This window comes from Oryzias latipes, chromosome 15 (genome assembly GCF_053564925.1).
Source record: "Oryzias latipes strain Hd-rR chromosome 15, Olatipes_Hd-rR_3.1".
NCBI lineage: Eukaryota > Metazoa > Chordata > Actinopteri > Beloniformes > Adrianichthyidae > Oryzias > Oryzias latipes.
Genome location: NC_136251.1, coordinates 21,961,375 through 21,975,265, shown reverse-complemented (window position 1 = coordinate 21,975,265; position 13,891 = coordinate 21,961,375). Strand labels below are relative to the sequence as shown.

The 13,891-nt window shown below is 39.0% G+C and overlaps 1 protein-coding gene across 1 annotated transcript in view; it reads right to left on the bottom strand.

Annotated features, from left to right (window-relative positions):
* LOC101171274 (E3 ubiquitin-protein ligase NEURL1) overlaps positions 1–13,891 on the bottom strand; it is a 35,988-nt gene that overhangs the window by 10,521 nt on the left and 11,576 nt on the right. The window contains exon 4 of the mRNA XM_004077343.5: positions 2,874–3,575. Within this exon, the coding sequence (XP_004077391.1) occupies positions 2,874–3,575 (702 nt within the window). The remainder of the gene's footprint in view (positions 1–2,873; positions 3,576–13,891) is intronic.

Genomic DNA, 13,891 nt, shown 5'->3' with positions numbered 1-13,891 from the left:
GCACAGAGACGGCCTTGTTAAAAATTGTTAATGATCTCAGGTGTGCCTTGGATTCAGGTCAGATCTCAGTACTAGTTCTGTTAGATCTAAGTGCAGCTTTTGATACTGTTGATCACCTGATCCTTGTAAACAGACTTAAAAGTCTTGGCCTTTCAGGGACTGTTCTCAAGTGGTTCGAGTCGTATCTCATGGAGAGAAGCTTTATGGTAAGCATGGACACATATTTTTCTGGGGTCCATGAAATTAATTGTGGTGTGCCTCAAGGTTCCATCCTTGGCCCCTTGCTTTTTAACATTTACATGCTTCCTCTGGGGAATGTCATCAGGAGCCACAACATCAGTTTTCACAGCTATGCTGATGATACCCAGCTGTACATAGCTATGTCTCCTGATGACACAAGACCAATAGAAGCACTTTTTAACTGTATTTTAGATGTAAAATTATGGATGGCAAATAATTTTCTGCAGCTCAACCAGGAAAAAACTGAAATTTTAGTTATTGGTCCTGAAGCCAAGAGGGAGAAACAGTTTCTGAAGCTACAGGAACTTTCCTTAAGTCATTCGGAAGCAGTCAGAAACCTGGGTGTTATTTTTGACTCTAAGCTAACTTTTATCCCCCATATAAAACAGGTGGTTAAAACTGGTTTTTATCATCTCAAAAATCTGGCTAGAGTCCGCCCACTACTCTCTCTTGCTAATATGGAGATGCTAATGCATGCTTTTATCATGAGTAAAATTGATTACTGTAACGCCCTGCTTGCTGGTCTTCCAAAAACAAATATTAGGAACCTTCAGCTTCTCCAGAATTCTGCTGCACGAGTTCTTACAAAGACCAGGAGGCGGGCTCACATCACCCCAATTTTAAAATCCCTGCATTGGCTCCCCATATGCTTCAGGATTGATTTTAAGATACTTTTAACAGTTTTTAAATGTCTTAACGGTCTTGCGCCTTCTTATTTATCAGATCTTTTAGTAAGATATGAACCCTCGCGGACCCTGAGATCCTCTGGCACTGGTCTGTTAACCATTCCAACTGTAAAAACTAAAACCTATGGAGAAGCTGCATTTCAGCACTATGGTCCCCGCTTATGGAACAGTCTGCCAGAGGGCCTGAGAGCCGCAGAGAGCATTGATACTTTTAAGAAAAGGGTCAAGACCCATCTTTTTAACCTGGCTTTTAGCTAATTTTTATTTATTATTTATTTATTTTACTACTTTTATTTATTTATTGTTATTTATCTATATGTATTTTCTATTTTTATTTTATTTCTTTATCCATTTTATCTTGTTTTATGAACTTGAACCTGATTTTTAACGTGTTATTTTAATTTACCTTATTTCAATGTTTTATCGTTTTTATCAATATGTTTACTTTTTGATTCTCAATTTTTATTCATTTTTATTTCCGGTGCTTCCTCAGCTGGAACCTCTCCCTCTGGGACGGCTGCTGTTCAGCCGCTGCGGCTCTGGGTGGGGACCTGCATCACCGCTTAGCTGTGGTGGAGCGGTCCCCGCCTGTGTTGTTGCATTTGGCTGTCTATGCGGCTGTTCACAGGGGGGGAGGTTCCAATTACTAGCGTTTCCCGCATCATGTTTTTGTGCTCAGCATATGTTTTACAGCCTATTTTTCATTGTCATTTTCCATCAGTTAGAGAGTGGGAGGTGTGAAAGGCGTGGGGGGCTAGGTACGGGGAGGGGGGCCCTATTATTTATTTATTTATTAATGCTTGCTTGTTTTTATATTTTGTTGTTTTAATGTAAAGCACTTTGTGTTATATTTTTATATGAAAAGTGCTTTATAAATAAAGTTTGATTTGATTTGATTTGATCCTACGTAAATTTAAACTTCTGTTAGATCTTAGCAACAAATGTTCTCAAAATATTTTTATTATTTCAACATATGGTTCTTAAAATTTGCCAAAGTTAACTAAAATATGCAAAAACTGCTGAAGAAAGTGTCCTGAAGATTTTTGCATGAAACTATAAATGACCCAAAGGTCTTTGACAGAGTAAGAGAGCAAACAAATGTTATCAAACAAATGTTGTGTCTTGCATTTTAATTGAAAACATCTTTAACCCAAACTTATTTTAACTGAGCTACAATGTTATATTCGAATTTGAGCGATAGAAGCTATTTTAAAAGTCACAATGCAGCAGAACAGGGTAATATTTAGAAATCTTAAAAAGGGTAAACCTACATGCTGGATATCCAATGTGTTTTAATACATTTAAATGTCAGATATCAAAAAATCTATATGGTACTTGAAAGCAAGTTAAGTTTCAACATGCAAGCTGGTTAGAATGAAGTGCTTTTACACTAAGATAGTCTTGTGGACTTGGTTTCATGTATGGAGAGTGCAAACATTTCACACCAAGATAAAAAAAACAAAAAAATGGCTTCTCCTACTAGTCCTCTGACAACCATATATTGGTATAAACTAAAAGTTCCATGTTGACCTACAGGATCTTTTAAAATTTTCGGATGATTTGTGATTCCTGGATTCCCCACAAAGCTGTTTTTTCCGTCAAATTTGTAATTTATTGAATTGTTTACTTTGGTTCAGTTTACGCTTTAGTCAGCTGTTTAGCTCATTCAGGGGATGAACTGCACCAAAGTTAAGTGAATGGAGACACTTGTTCGTGGAGAGATGAGGGTTCGCCTGTGTCCACAACAAGTTTGGTTTTCTTTTCTTTTCACAGTTTAGGATCAAATGGAACGTCAAGCTCGAGTTTCAGCAGAAGATAATAAAAGTCATCTCTCTGCTGAATCGATAAGATAGATAATCAACAAATCTCTGTGACTGTGAAAAATACAAAAAGACATCTGGAGGCAGCAAGTATGTTGTAAAAATATAAATAAATTAAATCTGGTACCTAAAATCCTGAGCTGAGCGGTGGGACTGTGAAGGCCGAAGAACATTGAGAGTGGCCTAGAGTTATCCACACACAGCTGCATCCCCGTCCTGATTCCATTGTGGCTCATCATCACCTCCCCTGCTGGATTCACCACAAAGCCCAAAATATCTCCACTCTGGAGCGGCACTGTCACCCAACACATGGCCCAGAATTCCTTGCGGTCGACCAAGGACTCCGGGTTGGATGGGAGATCACTGGGCCTCAAGGTGGCTGGGTCACAAGATGTGACGCCGTAAGAAAGACACCTGGCAGAAGGGAATCCTACTTTCACCCTCATATACACAGTTTCTGAGCTGTACAGCGGCCTGTTGGTGAACACCAAGGTCCGCTCGTCTCCACTGTGATTCAGCCGTGCCACAGTATGCTTGTCCAGCTTAGTAACGTGGATGCCGTGCACGTCGTGAAAGTGTACGTCAGAGTCCAAGTGGCCAGGCAGCAGCAAGCACTGCTGCAAATTCTGACTGTTCTGGGGCACATGGCAGGACATGGGGCTGAAGGGCTGTTCCTCCTCCTCCTCCTCGTCCTGATGCGTGTCCTGCAGGCTCAGGTCACACATGCTGATGGAGAGGCGGGGGTCGTGGCTGTTCCGCTGAGTTGACGCCCGGCGCTCGGAGGTAAATGAACGAGGGCGCATGAAGTTTACAGCAACCATCTCAGTGTCTGCAGAAAAACAACAACATGCATACAAACAGTGTTACACAATGACCTCTTTGCCCGTTTCCAGTTAACATTTCAACTTAAATCACAGTGAACTAAAATACTAATCAATACTTGTGAAACTGAAGAGATGTCTGGTAAAATCTAAAATGAATGAAACCACTTAGAGCTCTGCATAGTCGGAGTTAATCTGCTTTGCTGTATACTCTCCCCCAGCATCAAGGCTGAATATAGGTGTTAGGTTTTGTGCTTTTTACCTTCAAGTTCTTTATTATGTTCTTATTGGCTTATATCATATTGTATATTATATATTACATTTGTTTTTAACAGTTTTTAACCTGCATAGCCTCAATGTACAGTGCTTTTTTCAATTTTTAGTGTATAGTGTTTTTAAAGCGCTTTATAAATAAATATGATGATGATGATGTATTGGTGTGGGGGGGGGGGGGCTCTCCAAATGCCCCCCCCCTCCAAAGTGATAGCCTGCAAAAATCCCAAATTAACTAAAGAAATAACGGACTGACAGACAGATGGACGTAAAAAGACAAAAAGAGATCAATGTAGCCTCAACAGGGCACAAACCAGTGTCCTGCTTGTGCTGGTCCCAAGCCTGGTAAATAAGATAAAAAAGGCCAAACCAAGAGTCAGCACAGTGGGACTGACTAAGTCTCCAGAACTGCCCCGCATACTGCGCTTTTGTCATACCTGCCACTGTAGACAAAAAGTGGCTTCCGGCTTTTCTGCTTTATGTCATATTTATTCAGTGGGCCTCTATGCACCACAGAAAAACAAATGCGTCAGTGCTTACATGCTAAGAAACATATTTAAGTGGTGGCAGCCTGGAGCTGCAGGCCAGCTTGTACATTATGGTTAAAAAGAGGAAAGACATAACAGTTTTATGTAACACTAAAGAAAAGATTGTGTGTTTGTTCTGACTGCACCTCAGGTCCCTGCAATCATGAGCCAAACTCTGCTTCATATACTATAAACACACACGGTTCCAAGATGTTTACATAGCGAGCTGTCTCAGTAGCAATGACTTGGGCTGCCCCTGGTCAATGTTAAGACTTTGAAGCATGTCAATAGGCATGCAACAGTAACTCTGGGAAGAAAAGGCATTTCAAAAACTACCTGACGTGCTTCTTAGCACCTTCAAAAATAGCCCGTTCTACACTAATCCTGCTGTAAAATAGAAGTGACATGGGAACATTAATCAGAACTGTGGCGGGGCCCGCTCCAGGAGCTCACCGCCAATTTTAAAACAAGCTAAAATTAACCCGATTGGACAACTTAGGGGAGTGGGGGACAAAAGGGCGAAGGGTGACATGATGGCTGTCAGTTTTGACCTGTTTTGGGCTTTCCCAGTGAGACGTGGCCTGGAGAATAGGAGTAAGCCAAAGAAGGAGTGTTGGTTTGACACTTGAGAAAAAGGGCATGCCTCGACGGGTCTTCTTTATCGCACAGACAGCACATCTCCGGCCAGCCGCTGATAATCTGTCTCAACTTAATTACTTCCTCAGTCAAAAGTGTCCACAAGTGGCAATAAGGCCCTTATTATTAGCAGCCTTATCATCCTCAAGGCAAAGTTAGCCGACTTGGGAATTCAGAAACTCCCTAAGCTCCTTGGCGTTGTGGCTTTCCAAGCTCTTTTTTTTTTAAGAGGTTCAGTCATCTAAACAAGCTGTGAGGAGAAAACCAACTTACAAAGAAAATTTCAACCCACTGTGAGGAGAAACACAAGAGATAAAAGGCAGCAAAACAAAAAGAGAAAATGGGTTCTGAAATATGTATGATGTCTTCCTGGGTTTAGTCTCAGTGGAGTCTTGGATAGAATTTCACACTTTCAACAAAAGTGAAAATCCTTAAGTCACACCTTGATTTTATTCTAGAGATTAAAGGAAAGTATAATTTAAAAAATAGGATTCCCAATAGAACCTGTTTATAGGCATAACTTATACATTTAATGCAAACCCAAAAGCTTTTTCCTGACCTTTGAGCTGATATTTGATCAAATGTGAGACTTTTGTGTTTTAGAAAGAAGGGAAATTGTTAATATGCGAGTGTCAGACGCCTCAAAAATGCCAAGTTTCTCAAGCATACAAACTTAAGGTAGCGGTATGTTAAAAAGTTGAATGCATGATAAAGAGGTGGCACAAAAACTCGAGGAAGCTCTTTATCGACAAAAGCTGAACCAAAGATAAAAAAATTAAGCCAAAACTGAAAATAAGGAAACATTTGGCGGAAAACTGGCAAAAGAAAAATGATACTTCATGTCAGTCATGACTGGAACTAAAAAAAATTCAACTGTTCTTCAGATCTCTCATGCTCAATGAAAAGGACTTCAAACATCAATGTTTAAAACTGGAAATTTTGCAGCCAAACTTAGAAATTTAAAACAAAAATTTCCATCCTAAAAGAAATATCAAATAAAAATTCTATTTAGGTTTATAAGAGGTAACCATTTTCTCTATACAACAAAGTGCATTCAGTGCAAAAGAGTTTTTAAAAACTAAAAGAGCTTACAATTATATGAACTCTAGGCCTACAACCAGGCGATGTGATTAAATTAATATTGCCATAGTAACAATGGGTCTTTTAACAAATACATCAACAAGGGCCAAAGCAACTAAACCCATGTCTAACATTTATTCACTAGCCCTGTATGCGATGTAAGAAAGTGTCAGATTCTTCTTGATGATCTTGTGTGTAATTTCCTTTCCCTTAAAAACTAATACATGTCCGTTCAAAATGTACGCCATAGGTGAGGTTGGAGGGACTCTCAGTGTTGCCCTCCTCAAAAAATTTGTGTGCTCTGATTTTAAATGATAAACAAACCCCAAAGTTAAAAACGTTTTTGAACATGCAGCACCTCTTCAGATTTTAGGGATACAGGATTTAAAGTTGCTAATCTTTTGTCTGTCTGTGACACAAACAAATATTCTTGGCAAAAGACATGTTTCAGATTGCTCTGCATCCTAAATTGGCTCACGTGTTTCTGTATAAAAGGTCTGCCAAAACCGAAAATTTGCTTTCTTGGCATTTTTGTCTAAAATGATTTGGTGGCTTAATATGGTACCTGTGTATGGTAACAGATTTTTATCTGATAACAGGCTGAAGATGAAGCTGGCAAGGCAAAGAACTTTTAACTGTAATGCTAGACTATAAGTGTTGTGATGCACTTCTTATTTTGCAACATGGTGTGAAGACATTGGCTTTTTACACCCATCATAAACTGTCAGTCTGCAAATAATAAACTTCACAAACAAGTTATGACAAACTGAACTGAAAACGAAATTCAATCGTTAAATAGCAGTTCAAAGCTGATTCCTCCTCCCCCGTGCTTTAGATTAACAATATAAAAAAGTAAGACAGATAGCATGTCAGATAACACAGAAAAAAAAATGAAAGAGAACACAGAAACCTGCAGGGCATAACAAAATCATGCAGATTTTAGAAGAACAGCATGTGCCAATGGAGCCGGAAATGCGTGTGGGATCATCTAAAAAGATGGGGTATTTTTTTAGTTGTCACACAAACTTACTGTAATCAGCAAGAAAAATGCACCTAAACACGCATGAGTCACCAGATGTCAGTAAATAGCCTAACATATGCTATTGCTAAGAGGGAGAAGAAGAAAAAACAGTCTGCTGTTTAACATTTAATCAAGCCATATTGCACTGTTAGATTTTTTCTCATTAAAGATCCACCCACTTTAACATGTTCTTGGGGCATTTTTCTGATGAGAGATTTATATAAAGAAAATTATGCTTAAAATTGCATTTCTAAGTATTTCTGTATTCAAATCATTGTGAATCAGGAGCAGATGAAAAAATGCTGTATTTAAAAAAAATAATTTATGTAGAAAATATTCTTAAAAAATGTTTGGTTTTGAAACACCTTTTATACAGAAGTTGTTTGATTTTAGCAATAAACCAGCAAAATCTTAATTAAAGGAACACTTTTTAAATAGATCAAAAGATGATCAAACTGGGACTTAAAATGAACAAAAACATTTTTTTACAGACAACTACCAGAAAAAACCCAACATATGTCATGTTGTTTTTGTGCTTCAGCATTTAGCAAATTTCACACCATTTATCTGATTTTTAAAGTTTCCTGAAACTTTAAAGCAACACAAACTGATCACATTCTTAAGGGCATACATATCTGGTTATGAAATGAATAAATAGGGAAATTGCTTCACCAAAATTAGAGGTCTTTAAAGGGGTATGTGTAATCAGCCTAAGCCTGGTACTAGACTGTCACTATGGGGTGAATTGCTGACATATCTCTACTTCCCTGCTGCAGCTTTAAGAAAATGGTCTGACTTTCACTTGAGGCTACAGGGGAGTTTCCTGACTTTAACTGGAATAGAAACACACCCCATCATAAACACAGATCGCAGCAGGTTGATAGATGTTTATCTCTACATTCGAGCTGGAAATACTAGTTTCAGGAAAGGGAGTACAGCCGACAATTAACTCGAAGCCTCATTCCAAGGTAAATAATGACATCAAAAAACCCTATTCATACCTCCTTATTGAAAAAAAACCTGCCCTGTTCAACATACTTACTGTAAATCCGTCTTACAAATGTGTGCATACTGTTAATAAAAATCTGGATTAGTTGAATAATGGCTCAACAGTGAAGACACAAGGGAAGTTTTTGTTTGGTATCTGGCCCAAGGAGGGCGGGATTAAGAGCCATTTGGGGAGTATTATTGGTGCTTCAACCTCTGTACGCGGTCATCTGCACAGATGATGCACACCTCCATAGTGAAAGCTTGTGTTTAGGGATTAAGAATAAGTATGGATAAGCTTAAGGGTTATCAAGGGGCTCGGTTTACATCGAGTGAGTGAAGTCATATGTCATGAGGAAGACAAGTCAGGGGATGATATGTCTGTCCCAAAATATGGACTGAGATTTGCCTTTGGCAATAAGAATGAACTCCAAGAGAAGCATATTGAAAGTGTCTTAAGGAAAGATTAGGGCACAGATAATGTTAGATTATCTTTACTGGGATCATTTTGATAGAGCAAATCCAGTTTCAGCATTGTCAGGGGGCACAATGACGTTTTCTTAAGGATGGCACAGTTTCTGCTGCTTTTAAAGGAGTAGACTAATTGTTTAAACGTCTGTATCTCATCTTAACTTCCAAACACATTTTTCCACTCATGAACTTCTCTAGGTGTTTGTTTTAAAATAACATCTGTAACAACTTCAACAGATGAAGGCTTCCCCTGGGTAGCCCAGCTTTCTGAATCCAAACCTGACAGGCTCGATTACAATTTCTATTTGGATTTCCTGCCAATCGGTTCGATTCCAGCTGGGTTGATTCAACCCCAGATGAGGCGCAGTGAGCTTTTGGATCAGTTCCACAAATCAAATGAGTTCCAAGTCCTGAGATCACTAAAAAGCGAGCTCTCCTGAAAACATGGATTTACCCTGATGTTTATGCGCCGGCAGATGTTAGGTCAAAGGGGGAGTCCTTCAAAATTTTATTGAATATTAGGCCTGTTTCACTGTCACCAAGTGTCTTCACATATCACTTTTAATTGCAATGAGCGGGACAATAATGGCTCAGGAGCTGCAGTTCTACACAAAGATGTCCATGACTGTTGCTCTCAACTCACATCAATTACCTAATATGAAACTGTCTTTGCATGTGGGAGTAATTTAAACCCCTACATTATTATCTTGGGTGTGTTCTCTCAAACAGGATAAGCTTGATTAAGTCTGGTTGGAGTCAGGCTACAGTAACTAGTTTACTTGCTTTATGCAGACAAACATTAAAGTTAAATTTAAGACATTAAAGTCTCACTCCACTTATCTTTTGATGTATTCCAAAGCATTCCCAGTGGGCTTTAATTATGATTATACAGTTTTAAGGCAAAACCCCCCCGCCAATTTTTTTATTTTCTTGGCCATCTTTTCTGCAGAGCGATAGTAGTTCAATGGAAATTTATCTCTAAGTTGTGGGTGGGACCGTTGGCACAGAGTAAGTCTGTCTTCATTTCCTATCCTCCCTTTGTTTACACTCTCCTGTTGGCTTACAGCCCCTCATGTTTTACTCGTTTCCCTGTTTTGCCCTATCTAAAATTGTAAAAAAAATAAATAACATAAAGAAAATCAAAGGTTTACCTTTTTTCACAAACATAAAGTAATTTAAAGATTCTAAGATTAACACATGCCAGAGCATTCTCAGGGTGTTAGGAACTGTATTTTAACTGTGTTTTTCTCATTTGACATGCATGATTTTGCATAAACTACAGTTACTTAGAAATGGAAAACACGATTTTTTTTCTACCTCTAGCCCCCACCATCGATTTTGTTCCCTTTAGGGACAACCAAACCTAATAAAAGAAATCTGAAAAAAAAGTAATAATGAGAAACACTCGTTAATAACGAGAAAACTTCATTATTACATCCTTCTCACATGTCCAGACTGGGTGTATGGATGCAGTCTGCCTGACGACAGACAACTTCAACTGAGAGAGATATTGATTGGCAGACAAAAGGCATCATGAAAAAAACAGGAACACAGGAATGAAATAGGAAAACAAAGAAGAAAAATGTTTGATCATTAATTGAAACTTTGAGAGTTCCCTCCACTGGCCTCAGATGCTGCTACCATGGTAACATTCTTCCCCCTTATTTATTCTGTTCATCATAGTTCAAATTCAGGCTGGACTTCTGACTACAACTATAACCACAACACCTTCTGGACTTACAAAGAGGTCTCTTTGAAGTGGTTATACTTGCATATACGGGTATAGTGCCATGTTTTCATATAGAAGTTGCTGAGCTAAAAGCAAATCCGACGAGCATAAACCCACAAAAAGAAGAGAAAAACCTCTGAAAATTTTTAATGTCGGAGGAATGCATTTTTGTTTTTACTTTGTTCCATGATTCCCTCCACAATAAATATTTCAACAAAGCAAAAATAAAACAGCCTACTCCGTCACAGTTGAGGACGTTTTGTGGTTCCGTTTGGAAAGAAAAAAAAAACCTGCACTAACACAGAGGACACATTTTGGAAGTTAAGGAAAACAAGAGACCAACTATAAAAAAATGTACTCTCCAGGCCCAGCAGCTATTTCAAGTCTGGTGATTTTTACCCAAAAAGGTATCAACATTGAAGTAAGCTGTCCTTTTGACCTCAGCAGAGGATGTAGGCTCTGGTTGTTTCCATAAGAGGAGAATCTGGGGCAGGGTTAACAGTCACTACATCAAATTGCCACTTTAATCAACTTTGAAAATCTAACAAAAACCTTTTTGCATGATGTTTTTTTTAGTGTTATTGTTACACAAAGAGGAAATAATACAGAAAAGATAGAGAAAACAGAGAGAAAGGAGTGACATGAACAATATTCATGATTCATGTTTAGCTGCCAAGAAAAAAAAATTCAGTCCATTGGAGACATTTAGCATAACGTTCTTCCATTTCACTTGCAAATGACATTTGGCTTTGGCTAGAAAACATACAATGATGGAGGATTTTACATATTACTATTGTTATTAGCAGGAATTTATCCTGTCTTGGAAGATGTAAGCAGATAAAGGCACACCAAAGTCTGTGCTGCATCAGTTTGCAAGAGGGATGACAGGGAAAACATATCCCCATTAATCAAAAGTAGCAAAATATTTTATCACCTTTATTTTTAAATAAATACCCACAAAAGTAAGAAATAAAGGCCACACCCACAAAGCTGCAAAATTATTGCAATAAACAGGATTGAACATCCGACCCATTTTTACCATTTACACTCAATGCCCTGTGACTTATGGGCCAAGATTTGATCAAATATGTGTTAAAATGTTTAAAATACTCACATTTGAATGCCAAAATCAACAAGAATAAGCAAGTAGGCAGAGGTTTAACAAAAGAAAGAAAGTTTAATAAAAAACAAACAAACAAACAGCTTCAGACACACCTTTGAGCAACATGAAACCTTTTCATCACTCCAGGGAATCCTCTTTATCTTTATACAAACAAGTTTGAGACTGACTGAAGCAAATCCTTTACAGGCAGCAGACTCTGTTTCTTTCCTTTTTAACACGAACTGAAGACACATTGTATTGTAATATCAGACACCTAGCTTCAGTTGCCAGTCACGTGGTTGTATAAAAGTACAAAAACTGACATACAACATGCCATACTTAACTAGTGCCCTGTGAAATTTAGAATCAAAATCCTTCATAAATTAGGGAAAAGTCTGTTACACCCGTTTTTGTTTCCTCTAAATTAAATTTTTGTAACAAAATACTAAATAAAACCTGTTGCTGTACTTCCTTTTTTTAAATTATTCGTTTTGTCCAGCAGCTGAGCAAACACAAGAGCTGACAGCGTTGTCTGTTGGAGAGATTTTACTATTACAATAGGAGGTTCTGGATCTTTTGTCACATGAGGTGTATATTTGTACAAATTCCTTTCTGTATTTATGGCTAAAGTTTATTTTAATAACTTTTATAACAAAATACAAAACAAAATTTCCTATTGACGTATTTTACTGTATTCCTGAATGAAATCTTAATGTTCTGCATATTTTTATTTGTCAACAAATACACTACAGTTGATTAGCTGGAAACAATCCAAAAAAAAAAAAAAACATTTGGAAAATTACTGAAGAGGTGTGTTCCAAGCAACAACTGCTTCTTACCGTCAGTATTGTTTTACCCGTCAAGCCTCCTGTTCTCAGAATACATAGAACTTGTAAGTCTGCATGCTAACTAACAAACGGGAAGACATAATTATTGAATGACGTCAATGATAACAATGTAGTGATAGACAATAAGAGACCAATGTGGCAAAATGCAGGCTGTAGCTATCTGAACTGAATAACAAGAAGTTATACTATATTTCTGTGTCACTTGAAACAAATTTGAACCAGATTTTTTTTTTTTTTTTTTTTTAAACTTGTCCTGTCCAACGGCTAGGCAAACGGATGAGAGCTGAAGGCCTCTTGTTTTGGACATATTTTACTTTAACAACAGGGGTTATGAATCTTCTGACAAACCAGAGGTATGTCTGAATAAACCCCTTTTGTAATCTAGGCCAAACTTTATTAATTTTAATCAAAATCTTTTGTGTTGGACCGGACACAAAAGGAAAGGAGGAAAAAGAGAGAGGAATGTTAGAGAGGGGGGATAGGAAGGTGATTATAGAAGGGGGGAGGGGGTAAAACCATGAAGCAGCATAAAGCAACAAGTTTCTGGATGTTTATCATTACGGTCAGGTTCAGATGTAATACAAATCTAGAAGGGGCGGGGCTTGACCACACACACTCAGATGTTACAAACATACCTGTTGGCTCTAAAAATGTCCACATGTCAACATGTACACAATACACATACTGTTCCCACACGCATACTTATGCATTCAAACCAACTAGTGTGAAATATTTCATTCAATCACGCAAACTATTTGTACAAAGGTAAGCTAACACCTGTGCTCAAGTGAGTGTTTATGTTCCTCTAAAATGGATGATGGAATGTAAAAAGGAGGGAGAGTGCGCTGTCATCCCCACACCAAGACCTCCGCCGCAGCAGCTGCGGCAGCCAGAATCCCCCAACGCCACACGGCAGCGGTTAGAGAACAACCGCCCCCCGGGCGATCACATCAGCCACCCAGGCCGGGGCCAGCAGGACCGCCGCTGGGCCCCCAGAGTCAGAGAGCAGGGAGGCACGGAGGGACATGAGAGTGCAGCTCCAGCCCAACCAGAAGAGCAGCCCCCCGCCGCGCCAGGAGGGCCCAACGCACGGCCCCACCCCAGAAGAGTGCCCACAGGCCCAGACGAGCACTTCATCACCACCCAGGAGTTCTGGGCATCCCCCCGCCCCAACCCCAGGTACGAGCCAGGAACCCCTAAGGGAGACCCACCCTGCGCTCCAGGCAGCCACCCACCCGGCCCACGGTTGGTCCAGAATGGGGGGGGGGGCAGGGCCCACCCGCCCCCGCCCAGGAGGAGGGCACCCAGGAGAAGAGGGGGTTCACAAGAAGTGTTGCAAACATGGCCCGACCAGGCTCAGACACAGTCAGATTGTCTCTGATGTTATCTTTCCTTAAATCTGCTTTTATATATCGTCTCTGTTTAATCCCAAATTTTGATGTTATCTTGCTACTTTTTTGGGTTCACATGTGCATTTATTGCTTTTTCACTTAAATCACTTTATAACTCAAAGTGCATAACATGAATGCAAATAAATATACTATTTTGAAAATATAAAATTTTCAGGAAATTATTTTTTTGTGATCCTTAGATACCTCTGATGAGTAAAACCAAGACATAAAAGCCATTTGTCTGCTAGTTCTGATGAAA